Here is a 24,813-nt window from a genome sequence, read left to right as displayed (position 1 = left end):
TTGTATGTCACAAGGAGGTTCAATTTAGAATTTTTATGTGTTTTGTGAGAAATTACTGTGCATTTTAACTCCGTCATCATTGGAATTCCTTGCACAAGCATGTTAACTATGTGTCACAATTTGTAAATTACATAAGATAGTCTTTTAAATTAAATAAAGTGAAACATTCATTTAACAAATATTTACTGAGAAGATACCCACTGGTCACTGTGCTAGTACTAGAGAAACCACTTTAACCAAGACACTTGAAATCTGTTTTGTGTGCTGCTCACAGTCTATTTGAGGAAATTTAAAACAAAGAAACAATACATTTAAAAATGCATATTGTGATAAATGCTCTGAAGGAAATGATGAGGTTTCTCAGATAATGAACTAAAGGGATTTCAAATTATTAAGAAATTCCTCTCCCAAGAGATGCCATTTCGTCTCAGACTTTATATTAGTCAAGATGGTGTAGGTTATGCTGCTGTAACAGCCAACCATAAAAATCTCTGTGGTTTGTCTATGTACTTGAACAGAGGTTACTTTTCACTTTACATAATCAAGTATCCAATGTGAGTTGTCTGGTGGAGTTTTGTTTGTCATAGTTACTTAGAGATTCAAAGTGAAGGAGACTCCGTCTCAACACATGCCTCCCTGGTCACCAAAGCAAAGAAGGATGGTATAGTTACTTGCGCACTGGCCTTGAAAGGCTTTTGCCTGGAAATGTCATCTGTTCTCATATGATTGGCCACAAAAAGTTACAGGACATGGCTATATGTAATTTTAAAGAAGGCAGTCATGTATTACAGTTTTCCGTGTGCCTGAAAATAAAAGGACAAATGGCTATTGATGAAGAGCACAAATGACTTACACAGGCTTGAAGGTTGAAAAGGAACCAGCTGTTTTCAGAGTTGAAGGAATAAAGTTCTTGGTAAAGGAGACTGCGTAGGAAAATGCCCTGAGATAAGAGAGAGTTGAGTTTGCTTTGCAGACATGAGAGAACAATGGAACAGGGGTGTTGTGAATAATTTTTTTATACAATTAAATATTGGTTAATGAAGTCATTGTTTTGAATTATTATCTGTCTTCCATTAAAATTATTGTGTTAATTGTGACCAATATTTCGGAAATATTTCCTAATTATAATTTAATTTTTTAATTCATTGTCAGTGGGGTTATCTTTAGATGGTCAAAGTCCTTCAGGTTGTACTCCATTGAAGGTAGCTCTGTGGTTTTCTAGAGTAAGGCTTGATATACAAATTTTTGTTTGGAGGACTTTGCTGTAATGTTAGGACTTCTGCATTAAAAAAACAACTGTATTTTATTTCTTCTGTGATTTGACTTGTTGCTGACAGCTCTTGGAAGAGAAAAGTCTAAGGATTACAATCATAGGGTATAAGAGTATAGAGCAGATATACACCACATTCTAACCCCCAAGTTATTTTTATATGGGGCATTAGTGAGATGGGTCTGATCTCTTGCAGTTAAATAAACTCTGCAAAATGTCTCTAAATAAATTCCATACTTAAATGTTAGGTTTGATTTAGCCCTAGAAAACAGGATGGAATTCCCCTGATCTCTCAGTTGTTTAAGAATGCTCTGTTCTTAATTTAACTGATCTTTTTAAGTATAATACTTGGGATAATTTTAAAAGTCTGGAATATAACAATAGACATGTCAAGAAATCTTTCATGTGCCTACTACCAAATGAAAAGTAGGTTTTAAAACTTTGCTTCAGATAACTTCTTGTTCTTTCTCCCCGTCTTTTTAAAAGAAACAGAACTTTACAGATAAAATTTAAATTCCGCATGTTCTTTTCATCCCTCCTTTCCATTCCTTTTTCAAAAGTAACCAGTCATGAACTTGTAGTATATTTAGTCTGTGTTCCTTAAGTACTTACTACTTTCAATGTTTTTGTAGATAATATATGCCATTTATGTTTTTAATGAATATAAATGGCTTAAAATTTTAATGAATATAAATATTCTATTTTTAATGAAAATAAATATTGCCAATCTCCCTGTATTCTCCAACCTTTCATTCAGCAGTGTATTTTTTGTTGTTACATGTGGAAGTAGTTACTCATTTTAACTGCTATGAAATTTACATTGCATAAATATGAAGCAGTTTACTTTCCCATTCTTTTATTGATAGACTTTGAGATTCTTTTTCATTTGTCCCACTGAAAAAGTGCTGTGAAGAACTTCCTCTATAATGTCTTCTTGTGCATATGCACAAGAGTTTTTCTTGAATGAACAGGATTTTACATACGCATCTTCACTTTATGAAGTATTTTTAGATTTTCCTAAACAATTACTTGACCACGAACATAGTTCTCACTTAACCAGTACTGTCTTACACAATATTATCCAGAACTCCGTGTTGTCAGGATGAGAAGTGGGCTTGCATGGAAAGCTGCTTAGGTCAGTTATTTTGGGATATTAACCTGAGCTCTTTGTGCTTATTTTCCTTGTGTAAAATGAGGGTAACAGTAGTCATGCCTGATAAAGTTTTCCTGATGACTACATGACATAAAATATGTAAAGTGCTTAGAACAGTGCTTGTCATATATTTTTTGGCTTGTCTGATGTGTGTCCAATGATACTTCATTGTTTTAATTTTGTTTCTCTGAGGTAACAAAAAATTAGTTTGGTTTTTTTTTTTCCCATAAAAACTGTGAACCATTTTAACTCACTTTTGTGAACTATTTTTTTTTAATTTTAAATTTTTAATTTTTTATAAACATGTAATATATTTTTATCCCCAGGGGTACAGGTCTGTGAATCGCCAGGTTTACACACTTCACAGCACTCACCAAAGCACATACCCTCCCCAATGTCTATAACCCCCACCCCGCTTCTCCCAACCCCCCTCCCCCCAGCAACCCTCAGTTTGTTTTGTGAGATTAAGAGTCACTTATGGTTTGTCTTCCTCCCAATCCCATCTTGTTTCATTTATTCTTCTCCTATTCCCTTAAGCACCCATGTTGCATCACCACTTCCTCATATCAGGGAGATTGTATGATAGTTGTCTTTCTCCGCTTGACTTATTTCGCTAAGCATGATACACTCTAGTTCCATCCACATTGTCACAAATGGCAAAATTTCATTTCTTTTGAAATGAATTTCTTTTGGCTGCATAGTATTCCATTGTATATATATGCCACATCTTCTTTATCCATTCATCTGTTGATGGACACCTAGGTTCTTTCCATAGTTTGGCTATTGTCGACATTGCTGCTATAAACATTCGGGTGCACATGCCCCTTTGGATCACTACGTTTGTATCTTTAGGGTAAATACCCAGTAGTGCAATTGCTGGGTCATAGGGCAGTTCTATTTTCAACATTTTGAGGAACCTCCATGCTGTTTTCTAGAGTGGTTGCACCAGCTTGCATTCCCACCAACAGTGTAGGAGGGTTCCCCTTTCTCCGCATCCTCGCCAGCATCTGTCATTTCCTGACTTGTTAATTTTAGCCATTCTGACTGGTGTGAGGTGATATCTCATTGTGGTTTTGATTTGTATTTCCCTGATGCCGAGTGGTATGGAGCACTTTTTCATGTGTCTCTTGGCCATCTGGATGTCTTCTTTGCAGAAATGTCTGCAGAAATGTCTGTTCATGTCCTCTGCCCATTTCTTTTTTTTTTTGTTAAGAGGTTTTTTTTTTTTAAGATTTTTTATTTATTTATTTGACAGACAGAGATTACAGGTAGGCAGAGAGGCAAGCAGAGAGAGAGGAGGAAGCAGGCTCCCTGCGGAGCAGAGAGCCTGATGTGGGGCTCGATCCCAGGACCCTGGGATCATGACCTGAGCCAAAGGCAGAGGCTTTAACCCACTGAGCCACCCAGGAGCCCCATCTCTGCCCATTTCTTGATTGGATTATTTGTTCTTTGGGTGTTGAGTTTGCTAAGTTCTTTATAGATTTTGGACACTAGTCCTTTATCTGATATGTCATTTGCAAATATCTTCTCCCATTCTGTCAGTTGTCTTTTGGTTTTGTTAACTGTTTCCTTTGCTGTGCAAAAGCTTTTGATCTTGATAAAATCCCAATAGTTGTGAACTGTTTTTTAATATATTTTTAATTTTTCTACAGGTATCTTGTTCATTTGTATTTGTTTACATATTCAGGATATTCTTTATGGCGTATGAATGTATATACCTATGTGTATATATTTAAATGTCATAAAAAACTAATGTACATGTATATATACACACATATGTATTTACATATATATGTATAATATATACGTATACATATATATATTTTTTTCTATCATATAGCTTTCCCTTAGACTGTTAGCTTTTGAAGTTTGGGTTATGGACATTTTTCTTATACAGAAGTACTCTTTCCCTTAAGATTTCTGCTTAAAAAGTGAGTATCTAATTTCTAGGTATGTTAAAATATTTAATATTCTTTGCTTAATGCCTAAGTAGCAATAACTTAAAAGAACCTATAATAACAGAGAGAGAACATTTATAAATAAGAGTGAATACATTCAAGTATGATTGGTGTAACAATATATTTAAAAAATAGCAGTAATTCTATGAAAATCTGAAAAACAGAATGAACTTCTACGTTAAATGAAAAGAAAAGTTACTTTTTCTCCCCCTTTATGCATTGGCCATTCCGTATGAGGTTCAGTTTCTGGGGGTATGTTAGACAGCCCAATCGCTCACAGGCTTCTCTTGCATATGTGGTGTAAAATGTTAACTCATAGCACTCAAGTCAGACATGATAGCGGAATTGAAATCCTGTTAAGTAACCTCTACTGGCAACCAGATTCATCTCCTCAATGAGGAGGATTATGTAACTGATGAGAATTACTATATACTTTCATATTTTTCCCACCTATTATCACTTAAAGTAAAATGTTTTGAGAATCATCGATTCGTACCAAATATTTAAATTTCCTGATATTTTCCCCCCCAGGAAACTCATTTTTCAATGTTTGGAATATTTTCATGAATTAAAATCAACATATTTTATGTGTCCCATGAACTTACTCATCTTGAGATGTTCATTAAAGTTTTAATACACAATTAATGAAAATTCAGGGGTGTCTGGGTAACTCAGTCGATTAAGCATCTGACTCTGGCTCAGGTAGTGATCCCAGGGTCCAGGGATCAAGCCCCACAAGGGGGGAAACCTGTTTCTCCCTCTGCCTCTGCCTCTGCTTGTGCTCTCTGTATCTCTCTGTCAAATGAATAAACAAAATCTTTTTAAAAAAAAAAAGTGAAAATTCAGAACTTGGAATGAGCAGACTTGAAGTTTTCCTGCAGCTGCTGCCGCAAATGGAACAGATTGCTTTGGGACTGTCAACTTTGTTCTATTTAGAGAGTCAGCCATTCCAGGAAGTTTTCTTTCCTTTCCTTTCCTTTCTTTCCTTCCTTCCTTCTTTCTTTCTTTCTTTTTTCTTTTCCTGAGATTTTATTTATTTATTTGAGAGAGCACAAGAGAGCAGGAGCTGGGGGAGGAGAAGGGGGAGAAGGAGAAACAGACTGGGAGCCCAGTGCGGGAGTCAGGACTGGATCCAGTAACTTAGGATCATGATCTGAGCCAATGGTAGACACTTAACTGACTGAGCTACCCAGGTGCCCTCATTCAGACCATTTTTTAAAAGCCTGAATCTCATTTTTACTTAGTATTCATTTTTTCCATAACTTGCTGGATGTCACCTTTTAAAAAGCACTTTTTAGGGGCACCTCTGCCTTCAGCTCAGGTCATGATCCCAGGGTCCTGGGATCAAGCCCCACATCAGGCTCTCTGCTCAGCAGGGAGCCTGCTTCCTCCTCTCTCTCTGCTTACTTGTGATTTCTGTCTGTCAAATAAATAAAAAATCTTAAAAAAAAAAAAACAACCCAAAACGCTTTTTATTTATAAATGTCAGCCCTAAATCTAGTGCAATCCATCTAGCTTCTTGTTCATATCTTTTAGAAACCTCACAACTGGTCTTAGAACTTGGCAAGTTAGTATGAATTAGGCAAGGGCAGGTTTTCACATTATCGATGATTATAGGGGATCTTTACTAAAACAAGCATGAGTACTTTTGTAATGCTTAAGCCTCATTTAAAAAGCTTAATTTGTATTTGCAAGTGACCTAGATGAAAAATTGGAGCTCCAGTGCAAAATATTCTTTTAAAGATTGATTGACTGATTGACTGATTGATTTGAGAGAGAGAGACACAACACAGTGAGGAGAGGGGCAAAGAGGCAGAGTCTCAAGCAGACAACACACCGAGCAAGGAGCCTGATGTGATGGGCTCCATCTCACACCCCTGAGATCCCAACCTGAGACAAAACCAAGAGTAAGATGCTTAATCAAGTGTGCCATCCAGGCACCCCCAGGATATTTTAATATATTTTAATATTGTTAATATTAATATTCTTAATATCTTAATATTCTTAATATTCTAAAACTATAATCAAAACTTAAACACAGGGGCAAAGAATAATAGCTACTTATGAATTTCATTCCCTGCCTACAAGAGCATAAATGGAAAATTTACATTAGAGCCCTTACACTTCAGCTAACATTTTAAATCTCCATTCAAATTTTCACTGTGAATAGGATGCTACCTGTTACCAGCTGGGGTCTTGGTTGCAGAAATATACCAACCAAACCAAAATCTGACTCACTGAATTAAAAATAGTAACAAAAGAGATGTAATAGAAGGGCATTGGGTAGACGCAGAATCCATAGGTTGTATAGAGAAGCAACTCTGGAGAATAGGTAGGAGCCAGCAGAAGCTGCCAGCACAAAATTCAGCCAAGGTATTGGCTTGTTAGTTCCTAGTTAATCCTTAGTTTCCTCTACTGAGAAAAATTCTAAGTGTGTGTCCATATCACTTCCTCCCCCCAAAACTCACACAATGCAGATTTCTCCTAAATGGGAAATAGGGTTTGGATGCAAGACAGGCCAAATATATTAACATTTTTGTCCACATGGCTCAAAACGTATTTTGACCATGATTTCCATGGACTCTATAAATCCATCCTTTTGGGAGTACAGGTGTAGAATGAAACAATATTGAACATAATGACAGCAGTCCTGTGGATTTCAACTGCTCAAACTCATAAGTAATTAAAATAGAACCCTTTGGTTTTATTTTGGTCAGTTGAGTTGACCTCAAAATGTGTGTGATTAATTAAGGAAATGCTGTGGAATGTCTTTTTTCTTGTCTATAAATTAAGATAGGCATTCTTTAGTTACCCAGCAACTGGAAAAATTTTATTTACTGAGTAGAAATAAAGTAGGCAAAGGCTTATACACCAAAAAAGACAATGGGAAATGTTTGAGTAAGTTTCTGTAGAAACTCAAGAGGTTTTTTTTTTTCTGGGAGAAAATGCCAAGTTTGATTTCCTTTGCTAATATAGGACAAAAGATAAAAATAGATAATATAAAATAATAAAAATAATATTGTAAATTTTGAAGACAATCAGAGACACATATTCAACCTTACCAACATCTGGTTGGAAATTTTGAAATTTACTTAAGCATCAGGATGTTTTTCTATATCTGGAATGTTAGCAAAGTTTGGAAACATGTGGACACTTAACTGGGGTTTCCTATGATGTTCATCATTAGGCAATCAGAGACTCTTCCTTAAGCTCAGATACTGACAGTCTCGAGGTATTCTGTGTCATCATTTCTCCCCACCAAGGGCCTGCTCTCTGTGGTATAAGGTGTTGTCTCCTGGCTAGGAGATAGAGGCTGTGGTACAAATAGATAATCTGAAAACCAGATAATGTCACGGCTAATCACAAATGGATGACCGTGCTTCTGTTGCCAGAGCAGTATGGCTAAGAGTCGTGAATCAAAAGGGGTGCTCTGTTTTACATACCACGTAAATGGTAAATGTTGTGCTTTTATATTTGACCATTGTACTTCCTGGTGAGGTAGAAAGGGAGATTTTTTTTTTTTTAACTGAGTAAAAATGATGTGGGTCTGGTATTTCTCTTTGCAAAATAATTTATTTCTGGCCGCACAGTATTAATTTTCAGGCTGTGAAACCTGGCTTTGATTCCAAACAGAACTTTGGGAAAGAGGGAGCTTGAATAATAGAGAAAATAACTCTGTAAGGAAGTGTATTATTTCTTGGAACGATCCTGGTATCCATTTAAGTGGTTTCTTCCAGCTTTCGCATCCAAGAAAATTGTATCCATATATAATTATGAGGAACAAAGCCATAGTGAGGCTTATTGCAGGTTTTTCTGCTTTGCTCATCTTTCACCTCACTGTGGCACTATAATGGCCACAATGAAATCAAGCTTAGGAAAGTGTGTTGTAAACTCAAAAGTGCTCAGTAATCTTTATTAATATCCACAACAACTCCAAGCAGAAGAACAGCTACCAGGTGCTGTGCTAAGCTCGTGAAGTTTTTATCCATGACATGTTCACATCCACATCATTAGCTACAGGTAAAGTTCTCTTATTATACTCATTTTACAAATAAGGAAGCAGAGTTAGAAGAACTTAGTCAAGAAGCTACGCAAGTAGTTTTGGAAGCTGGGTTCTGGTTGTGAATGTAGAACTGCCTGCCTGCAATCCTGTGCTCTAGTCACTATGCTAAGTGCTTCTCTATGTATAGAAAGCTAGAACCACAAAATAGGTTAAATTACCTCTGGAGGTTTTCAGGCAGAGGATAAACTACCTTGAAAATGTCCAGATGATGTGGAGTAAACTTAGACACCTCATCTCAGTATTGTCAGTAGCTTTAAAAATAAATTTGAGTAAGCAAATTGTGTGAATCTTTATCAGATCTTTTTATTTGGACACTTACTATCTTTGTGACTTTGGGCAAGTTATCTTAGTTTCTTCATCTAAATGGGCATAGTGATAGTACTTACTTTGTGATTTTGTTTTGATGATCAGAAAAATAAAAGTTGGGCTGCCTGGGTGACTCACATTAAGCGTCTGCCTTTGGCTCAGGTCATTATTCCAGGGTTCTGGGATCAAGCCCCACTTCGGGCTCCCTGCTCAGTGGAAAGCCTGCTTCTCCCTCTCCCACTCCCCCTGCTTGTGTTCCCTTTCTCAATGTCTCTCTCTTTCTCTGTCAAATAAATAAATAAATAAAATCTTTTTTTATAAAGGTAAAAACTTGTATATATTCATAGTAGTAATATAATTATTCTCTCTCTCTCTGTCTCTTTCTCTATATACATGTCACTGTTGCCTCTGTTTTGCATTACTGGCAAATCCTACACAGGAATATGGGAATGGTCCCATGCTTTATTTTCTGTCACCAGTTATGGGTCATCAGATTTTAGGTCCTACTAGAATAGATGTGCTCTTTGATGTATAGAAGAATAACAGAAGAACTCTGAACTTTGATCATTTAAGTATTCGGAATGCCATTAGTCATCCAGACAATAGTTTGGCAACTGCTAAGAAAGTTTGAGTGCTACGGTCTTGTCACAAATTTCTAAAGTTCTCCGTGATATTTATGGTGATAGTGATGTCACCTGGAGGAAAGCCAGTTACACAAAAGACACCATTATATTAAATCTATTTAAGGCAGCCATGTTTGAGGATACGACAAGGGACTCATCTGCTGATAAAGTTAGATAAGTGTTTGCCAAAGTGTGTTTCATCCCACACTAGTTTTGAGGAATGCTGTTGTATAAAAATACAAGCAAATAAATTTTGAATACTGCCTACTATAGTATCCTCTTGGCAATTTACAATGCACATAAGTACATTAAAGGCTCCTGAAAGTCCTATATTTTCACACACAGACACACACGCACACACACATAGGTGTGATGCACACACACGCATTCTGTCTTTGTTCAACACTAATATATGACCGCAGAATTCCTCTTTGACATTATTCCCTGGAACTAGTGTCTCATTGATCTCATTTTGGGAAATACTGAGTTAGACTAGACTTCTGGACCTCAGCTCAGCAATTTTGTCATGAAAAGTCCTTGACATCCCAGATGCCATCAGTTGTAAGCTGCTAATTACCATTTTGTGTTGGAGTATTGCTAGAGAGTAAGTCAGGAGGCCTAAGCTTATATCAGATGGGGTTTTGGCTTGGGGCCAGTTGCAGAAACATTCTGAACTTTCCTCTTTTAATCACATGATCAGATCAAGTTGTCCCAAAATGTTTCCATGTCTAAAAGTTGTTACGGGAAACAAATAAATTTAAATAATACTTTACAGTGCTCAGAATACATTTATATGCATCATCTAATATGACCCTGATACCTTTTGGGAAGTGAGCAGTAAAGCCCAGCACCTACCTACACTGTAGATTATTTGGAAGTTTACTAAACAGTAAAGGTTTCATGTTCTGTAGATACTATCTCTGCTTTTGTGGACACTTAGCATTGTCTGTATCCCACCCCAGCACTGCAGCCTCTCCCAGTGTTAAGTGATACTTGTTTCGAGTGCCCCCCTACTTAGAGAACAGAAGCTAAGCTGCTGTGATTTGAAACAGATTAGGCTGTGATGCCATGGAGTGTCTGATGAAACAGAATTCCCATAGGTGAAAAGTATTTGCACACTAAAATAGTAGAAAGTGTAAATTCAGGCAGACATGCAGGCCATCTGAAGCATGGTGGCTTGCTTTGGAGGCATATCAAAATGCCATTGAAGTGTTTAATAAGTTAAGCTTCATTTCTTAGCTGAGTAACCTTTTTAAGGTTATGACCTTAAAAAGAAGAAAAATGTGTGCAGAAATGGACATTTAATGCAGAACAAGAACCAATGATCAAACACAGAAACTGCTCCCATACATACACTATTGTCAATACTACTGGGAGGTAGCAGAGTATGGTAGTTAAGGCCATGGTTTTTGGTGTCAGATATTTTTGTCACTTAAATTCTGGCTTTGGGCAATTTTACTTAACTTTTCTATGCCTACTGTCATCATCATCTTTAAAGGAAAGCTATTAATGCCAACCAAATGAAATTACTGTGCAGGTAACCTTGTAACTGATGGAGATAATGCACGGTGCAAATCACTTATAAGGAACTCTTGTCTCAATACCAGGCATTTTCTCATTCCCCATTTCTGCATGGTGTTGGGAGACTGCCACTCAAGTGTGCATCGAGAGAACCTTCTGGGATGGTGGAAATGTTCTCTGTGCTGCCAGTACAGTAGCCACTAACCACATGTGGCTCTCAGGCACTTGCCATGTGGCTAGTGTGATTAGGAACTACATGTTTATTTTATTTTATTTAAATTTAAAACTTTAAATTTAGAAAGCCACATGTGGCTAGTGGCTACTGTTTTGGATAGCGCAGCTATAGATTACAACAAACCACATTGGTGTGAAATTTTTTACTGCTAAAATTTCTCTCTCTGAGATACTCAATTTCATTTTGCAGATCGGACATTTGCTGGTTTTGATCCCTTCAATAAAAGAACACACACTGTTCTTTTTTAGTGAATGTAACCAACCACATTACCTAAAATCCATCTGTGCAAGGAGCTGTGGCAATTTTTAGAGTTTCACACTGTGGAAGAGAAAATACTCAGTAGAAACCCCAGGAAATCTATTAAATGTCACTGAAACAATGTGGATTCAATATTCGATAACTTTAATAAATGTTCTATGAAAAGTAGAATATTACATTTCTGTGTTTATGTGGTATACAATTTTAAATATTTCCATTAAGGCAAGCTTTTTGATTGTTCTCCTCTTATTTATTTTATGTCTGCCTGCTCTGTCAAGTTTAGAAGGATCTCCTTTATACCTTTAAGCTCTCCTCATATTTCTAGAAGTTTTAGCTCTTGGTATTTCACTTAAAGTTTTTAGTATGTAAGCCCATCCTCTTAATGGATTGTTGTTTTTAACCTTACTAATATTCTTTTTTGACTCAATTAATGGCTTTTGTTTTTGAATTCCACTCTGTTTGATATTGATTATTGATACTTCTACTTCATTCCATTTGCAATTTCCGTGATTTTTCTTTGTTCCACTTGCCACATTCTCATTTCATTTTGTTGGTTTTCTTATATGCAGAATAGAACCAAATTTTGTTTTTTCAGTCAGATCTACAAATTATTTGATTAGAAACTAAGCATGGTTACATTTATTGTGGTTTCAATATCTATAGTTTACCACACCATTTTATGTATATGTCATTATGTGGGTTTCCTCTTTAAATCTGTTACTTTTAGTGCTAATCAATTTTTTTTTTTTTTTTTTTTTTATTTTTTATTTTTGATGCCACTACTTCCATTACCTTCTTCCTTAATTGATTTAAGAAATGCTGTGTTTTTCATCAAACTAGTGATAACCCTCCTATCTTTCACCATTGTATTGAGGCCTCTATTGTTCTCTTACAATCTTTATACAGTAACAAAATTAAAGAATACCTGTTCCTCTTACCCTGAAACATTTTACATGTTTACATCTCCCAGTCCCGAGCAAAGTTCTTAGGAATGATCCATTTCCAAGTCCTCATTATAACAAATACCCCTACACCCTCTCAGTTCTTGACATTATCTCAGGATGTTATTAAGTTCTGTCTTATCATATGACTTTTATTTGAAGAGTCCTTTCTCAAAAATTACAAATTAATCACCTGTAGATGTTGTTTCACTGTATTGTAACTCCCCATACCACATAGGATAAAATTAATGCCAAACTATTTCGTCTTCTTTATAGGTAGCCTGTCCTTTTCCTTTTTTTCTTTTTCTTTCTTTCTCTCTCTGGAAATGGAGAGGTAGGTTTTCCTCTTAATCTAAGGTTGAGAAATTCAGAGATTTCATGAGGCTCTTCTTTGGAGTCTGTCTTTTTTCTTTCTGCCCCCCCCCCATTATTCCTGTCTGTGACACCGTGAGCCATTTTAACATGGAGGTGAAAACTACTTTTTATCTAAGCTTAGGAATTTTTTTCTTATGTTTTTTTTTTTTATTCTCTATTTGTTTTGGTTTTGTTTTTTTAATTTTGGAATTCACAGTATTCACATTCTGGTTTCTAGTCTCTGTCCTTCAGGTTTAATCTTTTATTTATAATATTATTTTCTAAGAAATTTTTCTGTGCTGTAAGCTACTTCTTCCATCTGATCTTCTAAACAACTAATTTAGCTTGAAGCAGTGAATATTTGTTTTTCTATTCTTCTGTTGAGTCTGAATATTGAAAAGGTTTACTTTCCTGAACCAAAGACTTTAGTCCTTTTATTTCTGTTGATATATCCATGAAACAAGTTCCCCCAGTACCCATACCAGTCAGGCTTCATGGGATTCTCAGCAAATACAAACTTGCTGGTTTTTAAAGATATGTTCATTTTTATTTTACTGAGCTAGTACAATAGTAGTGTGACCTTTTCTGTGAAATGTTGCAGTTATATACCTTTGCTCTTGAGCCTCTCCTGGTGCTTATGTCTCTCTCCAACCAGAGAGCCAGGAATGACCTGCTTCTTGAGTGTAGACCACTACCCATGCAGGACCATCAGTGCCATCAAGATCTGTTGACCACCTGCTCTTCTTTATGCAGCAAGTTACAAAGATAAGGCCTCGCTGTTTGACAAATGCTACCATGTCCCCTTGGAAGTCCGTATGATCAATCATCTTCCTTGCACTTTAGCATTTCTCTAAAACTCCCAAATAATTAAAACCCTAACAAATCACATGGCATTCACTCTTTCCTTGGGAGAAATCCCAGCCTTTCCAGTTAGATGTTACACTAAAAGTTGTCAGGACAGAATCACAAAACAGGTAGTGTGTCTTATTTCCTGGGATGAGTGTGATTTATTAGGTTTGATTGACTCAGTAATGTGTGCATGGCTGCTTAAATTGCTAAGGAGGAATTGATGTAAGCACAAATTTCAATGAGAAAGCAGCACATTGAATCCATATTACTCTACAAAGGCTGTCAGCAAGTTGCGCCTAAGATTTTATTCCTTGCCACTATAATTGAGTCTGGTGTCTTCCTGTTTGAATCAGTAGATAAATCAGATCTGTTCCAGCATTGATTTCCATTGTTTATGTATCTGACTTTATTGATAATGTGTAAATGTTTTGTGAGCACATCCCACTTTCTCCTGAAATTATTCACACCTAAAAAACAGTACCATTTATTTTTCTTAGACATCTTAAAAATTGATGCTTTGTGGATTTGACTTTGCAAATGATCCATCTTTTGTGTTAATCATTTATGTCTTTGCCCCCCTTATTACTCATGACAAAATATTTTTGTCTCTTTAAGTTTCTTCTCTAAAAGTGACAATTTCCTTCTGCTTAAATAATCATTTTAGTTTTTAATCTTCAGCTTTTTGTTGTTACATGTAAAGTGAGTTAATTGGTTGTGCTCTTGGGAGCACATGCTTTCAGTTTACAGGCCATGAATTTGAGGACCACAACTTTGATGACCCTCATCCTTATGAAACATGACATGAAAGATAGCAATTTTTTTGCCTCATCAGCCAGCACCTAATTATCTTTCTTGCCTCTTCATTCTTCCAGAGCTCTTTAATGTCAGTCGTAGTCTTATACTTTGAAAGACTAGAGAATGGTGAAAGGGGTTCTTCTTTACTGAGTCCATGTTTTCACTGAGATCTTAAATAATGATACTATGTTAGAAAAAAAAATGCAGTACAACTCTGATAGTTAAAATGATCATTCATTTATCTGAAGAAGCAAAAGTCTTTACTGTTCAGTCAGTGTACACAGAATCTCTCTCTAACTGAACATAGCTAGGAGATTCATCTTTGGGAGAAGCCAAAGCAGAGCACGATTACGCTTGCAGAATTTGGGGGACTTGGGAGATCATACCTGGAGGTAGCAGGAGGCACTTGGGGCATTTTGACAAGATTCATTAAAATGGTGTAAAGGGCTTTGGTCTGATATGAAAAGGCAAAGCTGCTGGAAGCCGAGGGTGTGATGATTTGTGTCTTGGGTTTAATGAGCATTGCGTGAATGGCACAGGGCTGAGGAGGGAGGCGGGTCTTCAAGTTCAGTCTCTGTTTCACTTTTTTCTAGCTCTCTTTCATTCTCCATTTGGAAATTTATCTCTGACTTTTAATTTTTCCTTCGTAAACATTTTTATAAACATACTTTCTTAGCACTTAAGCATAAAGAAATAATTGATAGAATGGGTTTTATAATATGAAATACCTGCCGCAGAGTTAATTTTCTTTCATTCATTGCCAAAAAACAAGGACAACGAATTCATAATTCAGCAACAGTGAGATACCACTTTTCTCCCTGTGAGTGAGTAAAACTTAAACCAGTTGCCTGTACTTAGTTGGAGAAGGTGTGAGGATCAGTTCATCTTCAGAGAGCAGTTCTGAGAATGTTGGAATATTTTTCAAACTGGACGTTTGATCCAGCACTTCTAGTGCTAAGAATTTACCCTACAGAGAGTCCAAGTATGTAGTCAATCAGTGTGTTCAAGAATACCCTTGCAGCTTTGTGTGCACTCTAATCAGTTATGACAATGTAAATTTCCATCACAAGGCAAGTGGTCACTATTGCAAGAGGGTGTTTTTCAGTGCCCTCAGTGGTGCCTGACTGTGTGTATGAAAAAGACTCAAAGTTTGTTTTGTTCTTAAAAATTCAGGTTTGCTTTACTTAAATATAACTTTCAAAATCCTGCTTATTCCCTGAGCTTTTTAAAAATACATTTTTAATTGCAGTGAAATACGGATAACATGGAATTAACCACTGTAAATAATTTTTCAGAGTAGAGTTCAGTGGTATTAGTATCTTCACATTGTCATGGAACCATTATCACATCCCATGAATTTTTTTCATCTTGTGGAACTGAAACTCCATACCTATTAGTCATAAACTCCCTATTTTCCTTTCCCCCTATCCCTTGACAGTTACCATTCTACTTTTTGTTCCAATAAATTTGATTCCTTTAGATGCCTCATGTGTGTGAAATCATAAAATAATTTTCCTTTTGTAACCGGCTAATTTCACTCCGAATAATGTACTCAGGGTTCATCTGAGCTGTAGAATGTGCCAAATTTCCTAGCTTTTTAGATCTGAATGGTATTCTAGTGTATGTGTTCTGTTTGTTTATTCATCTGTCGATGGACACTATGGTTGCATCAACTCTTGACTATTTGAATAATCCTGCATGAACCTGGATATCTAGATATTTCTTCAAGTCCCTGCTTTCAGTTCCTTAGGGCATGGTCCTTGGACTTTTAAATCCAATTTATAGATATCTCTACTCTGTTAATTGAGATTTTAGTAGTCACTTTAAAAGGCCTTTAATAATATTTGGTTCCAATTTAATATTTAATGAAACACCTCCATATCTTTTAAACTGCCTTTTTATATTAAATGCATGTAATTTTTTAAGTACTTCACTGGTATGACTTAAAAACCTTTGCAGATACTCAAATAACTCTGTTGGAGCTAATTAAAAACTAAATATATAAATAAACTTTTAAATTTATAAGTTCACTTAAATGGTCCAGTTCTGTATATAAGCATAGTCACATTTTAAGTTGGAAAAAGCCATCATTCTGTACTGTATGTTGGCTACTAGAATTTAAATTTAAAAAAAATCATTCTAAATTGATCACTTAATTATTTATTTTAAATTGTGGTTACAAAACAGTCTAATAGAATGGGGCAAAAGCTGTTAAACATTATAGGTACATAATTTTTTCACAGATTCTTTAAAGTAACAATGTTAATATAATGGTTTTGATTCCTTTAAACATTTCTGTACTTCATTCTAAAAATTTCTGAGGTTGATAGATGCTTTTCCATCAAGGAAGATAATTATTCTCTCAATTAAATTTGAGTTTATTTAACGATGAATATTTGGTCAGCATGAAGTCTGCATCTGCAGACATTCAGGGCAGATTGTATTGAAACTAAGGAAACTGTTGGAAACTAAGGAAACCATCCCATTAAGTTTTGGGGTTGCCTTCTCTGCGTGGTCCAGTTATATCTGTGATCAAAGATTTTCAGTTGGCAAATCAACTCAGTTCTCAATTAAAACCATGATAGGATGTGCTAAAAAAAAATGTTATTTGTAATTGCTTTGTCAAAAACTCCTTTACTGGTGGCATCTGGTAGCTCAGTTGGTTAAACATCTGCCTTAGGTTCTGGTCATGATCTCAGGGTCCTGGGATCCAGTTCCCTGCTTGGCTGGGGAGCCTGCTTCTCCTTCTCCCTCTGCTGCTCTGCCTGCTTGTGTGTGTCTCTCTCTCTGTCAAATAAATAAGTAAAATATTTTAAAAAATCAAAAAACAAAAAACCTTCATCACTACAAGTAGATGGTCCCCTAGCCAGGATTGTTAGACTGGCTATGTACAGTCTACTTCTTTGTGACCCTCACTTATAACTACAGCTCCCACACAGTGTGATCACTTGACTGCATGTTGCAATTCTTTGGTTTCTGAGAATGGAAATGCCTTCTTGCCTAACTTCAAGTGCTGTGTGACTTGATGGGAATTTCTACATATTTTCCCATACTTTCTAGAACCAGGCAAATCTTTGTATACTAACATGGGTTTGGATGAAATTCAGTGGATTCTGGGCATCTTATGGCATTGCTGGACAAGCAATTATAGTAGAAAAGTCTTTAAGAGGGCCATCCACTGCACAGCTCCAGAGGATGACATTGACATTACAGCATGTGTGGTTATCCTCCCTCAGTTATGCAGCGTGCTGTCTCCTCCCTTCTACTGGCAGTTAAACGACTGATCCTGCAGTCACACAGGCAGCTGATGTATTGCTGTCCCTGTGGCTTTTTCCCTTGTCGTGTGAAGCCTCCTGGACACCCTTAGTCCCCTGATCTTACTGCTTTCTCCCGCTTCTTACTTTATCAGTCCTCCTTTTTCTCACTTCCTGTTCATCCAGCATAGATTCCATAGTCTGTAATTTAAAGTCTGTGTAACAATCCTCTGAACTCCCTTGCCATTCTGATTTTTTTTTCCCCCAAATCTGACAAATAAACTCTAACCCTAATGAATCCAACCTCTGAGTGAGACTCTCAGCTGCCTCGGGGTGCTGGGAAAAGTCCTCAGGCAGGCGGATAGGTCCCACTACTAGTCCATCTTGGTCCTCTACCTTAGAGAAGCCCTAAATGTCACCTGGAGATCCACTGGGTTCTCATGTCAGTTCCCTCACCTGGGCTCTGCAGTGCTATCTCAGCCCCAAATATCTGAGTCCACAGCTGACCTCCACTTCCTGTTTCACAAAGAAAATAGGTGTGGGAGAGGACACTGCTCGCTGTCCATTTACTCTATGCCCTTCTTTCTCAGGCTACAAGAGAAGTGCTTTTCTACTTTCTTTGCATTCTGGTTTCACTCTCAGGCTGACTTCTCAGGAATCTTATACTAGAGATTATTACTATTTTTGGTACTTATAAGCCTTCCCTTTCAACTAGGTCATTCCCATTGGCTTTTATAAAAGTGTGTCTTCCATCAAACAAAAGCAAACATTAAAATTTTAAAAAATAAGCAAAAAAATAAATGACAAAAACAAGAAATTCCTCTCCTTCAGTCCCACATCCTCTACCAGACCTGTTTCTGTTATTACCTTCTGGAAACCTTCAGAGGTTATCAGTTTGTTTGTACAACAGTAATGGTCAGTTTGGTTTTCTAGCACTGTTTAGCATCTTAAGAGGACTTGTGAAATTATATCAGAATTTCCAAACATACTCAATTGCACAGACCTGGGGATAAAAATATATGTATATAAAAAATATATGTTTATAAAAAATAAAAAATAAAGTATAATGGTAGCATAGACTATAATAAAAAAGAAAATATTAGCAAGGATGTGAAGGAATTGGTACCTCATTCATTGCTGATAGGAATTTGAATGGTGAAGCTACTTTGGAAATACTTTTCGGCAGTTTCTGAAGAAGTTAAACATAAATTCACTATACAACCCAGCAGATGGGCACTAATTGTTTAGCAAATGTGTTGTATCCATACAGTGGAATGCTAGACAGCAGTAAAAGGGATTGAAATACTGACCCATACAATAGCATGAATATTCCTCAAGAACATTATGCTAAGTCAAAGAAGCCAGGCAGAAAAGACCATATGTTACATAATTCCATTTGTGTGCATTGTCCAGAAAAGCCAAATTGATAGTGACAGAATAGTGGTTGTCTGAGTCTAGAAGTGGGCACGAGGGATTTTGGGGGGTGATGCAAATACTCTAAAATTACGCTGTGATAGACACACAATTCAATAAATTTACATGTACATTTAAAACAGGTATATATATTTTATATTCATGATACCATAATGAAGTTGTTGGGAAAAAAACCAGAAAGCAGCCAGTTGTTGATGAGTTTTCTGATTGCACCAGCTGTTTAACATGAATAAAAGTGGAACTGTAAAAAACAAGTTAAGATGTTATATTGCATCACTATGTTCATATCCTTTAGGTAAATCCCTTAGTCGTGCAATTGCTGGGTCAAAGGGTAGCTCTATTTTTAACTTTTTGAGGAACCTCCGTAGTCCCGTACTGTTTTCCAGAGTGGCTGTACCATTCCCACCAGCAGTGTAAGAGAGTTCCCCTTCTTCTGCATCCTCGCCAACATCTGCTGTTTCTTGACTTGACTTGTTAATTTTAGTCATTCTGACTTAGCATTTGCAAGGACATGGATGGAACTAGAGGGTATTATGCTAAGTGAAATAAATCAGTCAAGGAAAGACAATTATTATATGATTTCACTCATGTGGCATTTAAGAAACAAAACATATGGGGAGAAGGGAGGGAAAAATAAAACAAGACTAAATCAGAGAGGCAGACCAACCATAAGAGACTTAGTGCTAGGAAACAAACTGAGGGTTGCTGAAGGGGAGGTAGGTATGGAATGGGGTAGCTGGGTGATGGACAGTAAGGAGTGCATGTGATAAAATGAGCACTGGGTGTTATATGCAACTGATGAATCACTAAACTCTATCTCTGAAACTAATAAAAAAAATATACTATATTGTACTTCAATATTAGAAAATCAAAATAAAACTATTTTTGTTTCACAGGCTAATTTTTAACGTTTTTTGGTCATGTAGTAGTGAGGAAAGTATCTGCTTCCAACATTCTGGCTCCAACATACCCAAATGATAAGCAGTTCTTTCCTTTTATATTTTGCTAATACACTGTGAGGATGTCCTTGACTACAAATGGGTGGTGTGGTATACGATAATATTTTTACCCACACTGAAATCTTGATGACAAGAATGCATGGTCAGTAACATGCAATTCTTTTAGGGCTCTTTGGCCATAATTAAAATGCTAGCCAAGTATGGGACAGGATGTTTTAAACTGATCAAGATATTTACATCCCCTTTCACTGACTTGTTCATATTTTGCAAGATAGTAATTCTTGAATAAGTAGGTAATGCTGTAATTTTGCATTTTAACCTAATCTGTTGCTTACCAGAAAGCCAAGGAGACTGATAAAAGAAAATTGATTCAGCACAGTTTGTAAGGAGGCAAATACTGTGTAGACAAAAGAAAGAACTGGTAAACTCTTTTCCCAGGAACAGAAGTCTATGGTTGGCTTAATTAGAGCCTTCAATGTGAAAGGTCACTTCAGAGGACAAATAGCTATTCTCATCCCGATATTCTCCTTCTCCAAAGAGAGCAGACTGAGAGGACATGATTTTAAGAAGGTGGTGTAGTTAGCTGAAGGAACAAATTTCCTGACAAGGTGGTTTACTTAAGGATGGGATTATGAGGGAGGATTTGGAGGCTTCTCTTTGGGCACCCTAAAAGTGTGTAGAATGTGAACATAGCTATGTATGCAAGAATTACAGAAAAATAAGTGTTTTATATTTTTTTGAAAAACATATCCACTTGTTCAGAACTTGAATTGCGAGCCTAATATTTATTTAAAACAGCAAAATAGATAGGTTGTGTGAAAGACAATAGATAGGTTTAAAAAATATACAATCTGGCAGTTTGTGTGTGGGAAGCATGCTTGTTTATAAGGTTGACATATCTACTGCAAAGATTGTCTTTTTCAAAAACGTGATTTGCAGCCAGCACATCTGTTGTTCTTATGTAAGGGATTAAAATGAGCTATTTTTGTCGAAGTTCAGCTGCAAAGTGACAGAGTGTTAAACCAGCTTGCTAAAAATGTTACCTATTTTAGGGTGGGGTTTTTTTTTTCTGTATGTTAAACTTTGAAAATATTCTTTTGCTCTATGTGAGAGAGCCTTATTCTTTGTTTTAAAAAAAAAATAAGTTTCATGTGGTTTTAAATTTTGTTTTTGTTACATGATAGCATTTAGATGATATCAAAGTTATTCTAGCTTAACATTTTGAATGTTAAATCCTATCCAAGTTTGCTTTTTTCCCAGTACATTTTTCATAAAAATCTTACCAACATTATTGACTCTGCTTTCTTTGAATGTGAGATTGTTTTGTTCTTGGAAATCTGAAATAAACTTGTTCTGGCTTTCCTCTTCAAAAGGAATTATGTCATTTGCATGAGGGTTTATCAGGAAATCCTGACTATCATCTTACAGTCCCAAGAGTTAATGAAGTGTATTCACACAGTCTCTGGGAAGGGGTTGGCGCGGGGGAGGAGGAGACACTTTTCACATATTTCTGTTGTAATTTTACAACAAATGTGAGTTGTTTTATTAATCAGTCTTCATGAAACTGACCATTCTCTGATTTCCTGTGTCTGAAAACAGCAACAACAGCACTCAATTAAAAACTGTTCGGTTAAGTCTGTTCTGCTTAAAAGAGTAGACACTGATCATCTAAAAGGTTCACTGTAGAAAATTATAAGAGAAAGAGGGCCAGAGCCAGAATGCCTAGCTTCCAAGTTACCTGGAGTCTAGATCAGTTCTTTTTAATCTTGAATGTGTGTATGAATCTCCTGAATATTGCGTTGAAGTGGAGTTCTAGTTCAGTTAGTCCAGGGTGGGGCCTGAGTCTTAACACCTCCCCAGTGAGGCATATATTGCTGGTCTGTGGATCACATTTGAGATGCAGCAGTCCCAATAGATCATCTTTAATATCCATAGAAGTCTGCCTATTTAGCATTTGCTGATGTTTTCATCAGTTGGACAATGGTAAAGTCTTTTATAGTACAGAGATTATATAATAATAACTTACCTAGAAAGAATCCGTGAGAGTGGGTCTTATTGCCACAGTCTTCCTAGAGTCTTCCTGAACTACACGCCAAACTAAACAGACTGACATGGACACAAAAATCAATTTGTTAGGACTTAATGTTTACAGATATACTAGACTGCTCAGATATATTTGTGATATGGAAGGGTATACTATTATTGGTTCTCTTCTGATTTTCCAATCTCATGTCCATGCAGTCAGGAAAGAAAATCTTGGCTAGGTAAAGAGGGAGTCTGGTGAGCAGGTGCCAGCAGTGTTCAGGTGACAGATGTCAGTGAGAGAAGACTGCTGGATGTGCGTTGGCTGGGGCTTGGGGTCAGAGAGGAGGATACACTTCTCTCCCCCACACTGTGTAGAATGGCAGGCCTAGCATGGCCAGACCTTCCAACTTTGCAAGAAAAGCCAGAAATAGAAATTTCATGTGAAATTTCCCAATTTAAAAATGTTGGCTACTAATTTAAATTCTTTCAGAACATGATTCAGGCCAAGAAAACACATCTGTGTCCCAGACACAGCTCTTGAGCCACCTGTTAACAATGTCCGTACTAAAGTGCATTGAAGTCTCCTAATGCAGTCCTCATGATTGAAAAATTAGGAATTTTCAAAATGAAACTTTCCAGCCTTTTGTCTTTAGATACTTGAGTCAGAAGAAATCACCTCTGTTTTATGTATTTGGAGCTACTGGTGTAAGATGGGTACGTGGTCATAAAACCTGTCTTTCTGTCTTCTTTCACATTCCAGATTACAGGACAGGCCCTTGTTTCACTCAGGTCAACAACCAGATGTGCCAAGGGCAGCTGACAGGCATTGTCTGCACTAAGACTCTGTGCTGTGCCACCATTGGACGGGCCTGGGGCCACCCCTGTGAGATGTGTCCTGCCCAGCCTCAGCCCTGCAGACGGGGCTTTATCCCCAACATCCGCACTGGAGCTTGCCAAGGTGAGTTCGCCATCCACCTGTGTGTGCAGACTTACTATGCGTGGGTCTCCTTTCGCTGCCACTGATACCTCTTAACCATTCAAACTCTTGCCATTGCCAAGAGGGGCCTCATTTTTGAGCCTGACTAGAGATGACATGGATATTAGCCACTTAATGAATAATCATTTTTCAGGTCTTGACATAAATGGAGAAGAGAGGAGATACTATTGAAAACTGGGGAAACTTTTTAAAAAAATGATTAAAATAGCTCATATAATTAGAGGACAAACCACTCCCAGATCTTGATCCAGGAGGCACTACACTCTCCTTACCAGAGTCCCTCAAACTATACACATGAGAATACCCAGGAAAATGTTTTTCTCCTTCTTGTATTCTTATTCAAGATACAGGCTCAGGAAACGGGGAGAAGAGAACTGCCAGTGCCCTGCATTGTTATTAATCGTGTCTGTAGAGGCAAAGTGTAAACTCTGTCCTTGGGTGCAGTTATTGAAGAGTTTGTATCCTGTTGGTTACAGACTGGTCTCCCAGCAATCTTTGCAACCACGTCCTGTTGTATATTTTAAATATCAGGGCTAGATTTGGGCCTGAGGATGTTACAGTAGAAGACACCAACCCACGTAGTCCAAAAAAATTGTTGAATTTTTACTGGATTATCATTTTAATTAATTTTAGGCCACCACAATTATTACCCTTTTTTGGCCACTTCTCTGATATCATATCGTGCTGTACCTATCATGTATATTAAACCCATTTTTAGAGTTTGAAATAGCTCAGTCATAAGTTCTCTCATGGCAGTAGGATCACAGGAAAATGACTTGTATTTTTTTTTTAAAGATTTAGTTTATTTATTTGACAGAGAGAGATCACAAGTAGGCAGAGAGGCAGGCAGAGAGAGGGAAGAAAGCAGGCTCCCTGCTGAGCAGAGAGCCTGATGTGGGGCTCGATTCCAGGACCCTGAGACCATGACCTGAGCCAAAGGCAGAGTCTTAACCCACTGAGCCATGCAGGCACCCCAGAAAATGACTTGTATTATTCAGAGAAATGATATTCATATTTGAGACATGAAGAGTTGGGTTAATTTGTTACCATGAAATCATATACAGAGCTAAATTCCTGAGGTCTTTCAAATTGATGTTAGTGACCAGTACAACAGGCTCAGATGTCATCTACCCAACCCCTATAAATGGCATATTGCAGAAAGCCAGTCCGTCATCCTAAAACCCAAATGAAAGTTCGAGTTTGGGAAGCCTGTATGTAGCTTCAGTTCAATGAACAATGATCATTTAGGTGCTCTGCATAATTTGGTAAACATATCTCTGACAAGTGGCCTCTACAGATTTTGGTTAGTTTTGTAATTTTGTAAAGGTTAAAGTTAAAAACTGGTCTTTCTCTTCCAATAAGAACTATAGGGATACCCAGGGATGAACCTACACGTTAGCTGTAGATTTAGAATGGTTTTGTGTCTTCTCTCTTAGTTTATTATCTGTCACTGGTCAGACCTAATATGGAGATCATGTAAATGTCATTTTCAGTCTGCTGTTTTTGGGGTGCCTGGGTGGCTCAGTTGGTTAAGCATCTGCCTTCCACTCAGGTCATACTCTGGGAGTCTGGGATTAAGCCCCACATTGGGCTCCTTGCTCTGTGGGGCCTCTGCTTCTCCCTTTCCCCTCACTGGGTAAATTCTTGTGCTGTCTCTCTCAAGTAAATAAGTAAAATCTTTAAAATAATAATAATAATAATATGTTGTTTTCTATGGGTAATAAAATTCTCTATCTTTGATAGAACTACCAGTCTGATTTTATCGAATTTCTGATAAATTAATTTTTAAAAGAAGATATACCATACACTATGTAGTGT

At 36.9% G+C, this 24,813-nt stretch overlaps 1 protein-coding gene across 1 annotated transcript in view; it reads left to right on the top strand.

Annotated features, from left to right (window-relative positions):
• Window positions 1-24,813, top strand: part of FBN2 (fibrillin 2) — a 260,908-nt gene that overhangs the window by 50,638 nt on the left and 185,457 nt on the right. The window contains exon 6 of the mRNA XM_059174478.1: window positions 22,759-22,956. Coding sequence (XP_059030461.1) covers window positions 22,759-22,956 — 198 coding nt within the window. The remainder of the gene's footprint in view (window positions 1-22,758; window positions 22,957-24,813) is intronic.

The sequence above is a fragment of the Mustela lutreola genome, chromosome 5 (assembly GCF_030435805.1).
Source record: "Mustela lutreola isolate mMusLut2 chromosome 5, mMusLut2.pri, whole genome shotgun sequence".
Taxonomy (NCBI): domain Eukaryota; kingdom Metazoa; phylum Chordata; class Mammalia; order Carnivora; family Mustelidae; genus Mustela; species Mustela lutreola.
This window is presented reverse-complemented; position numbering and strand designations above follow the sequence as displayed.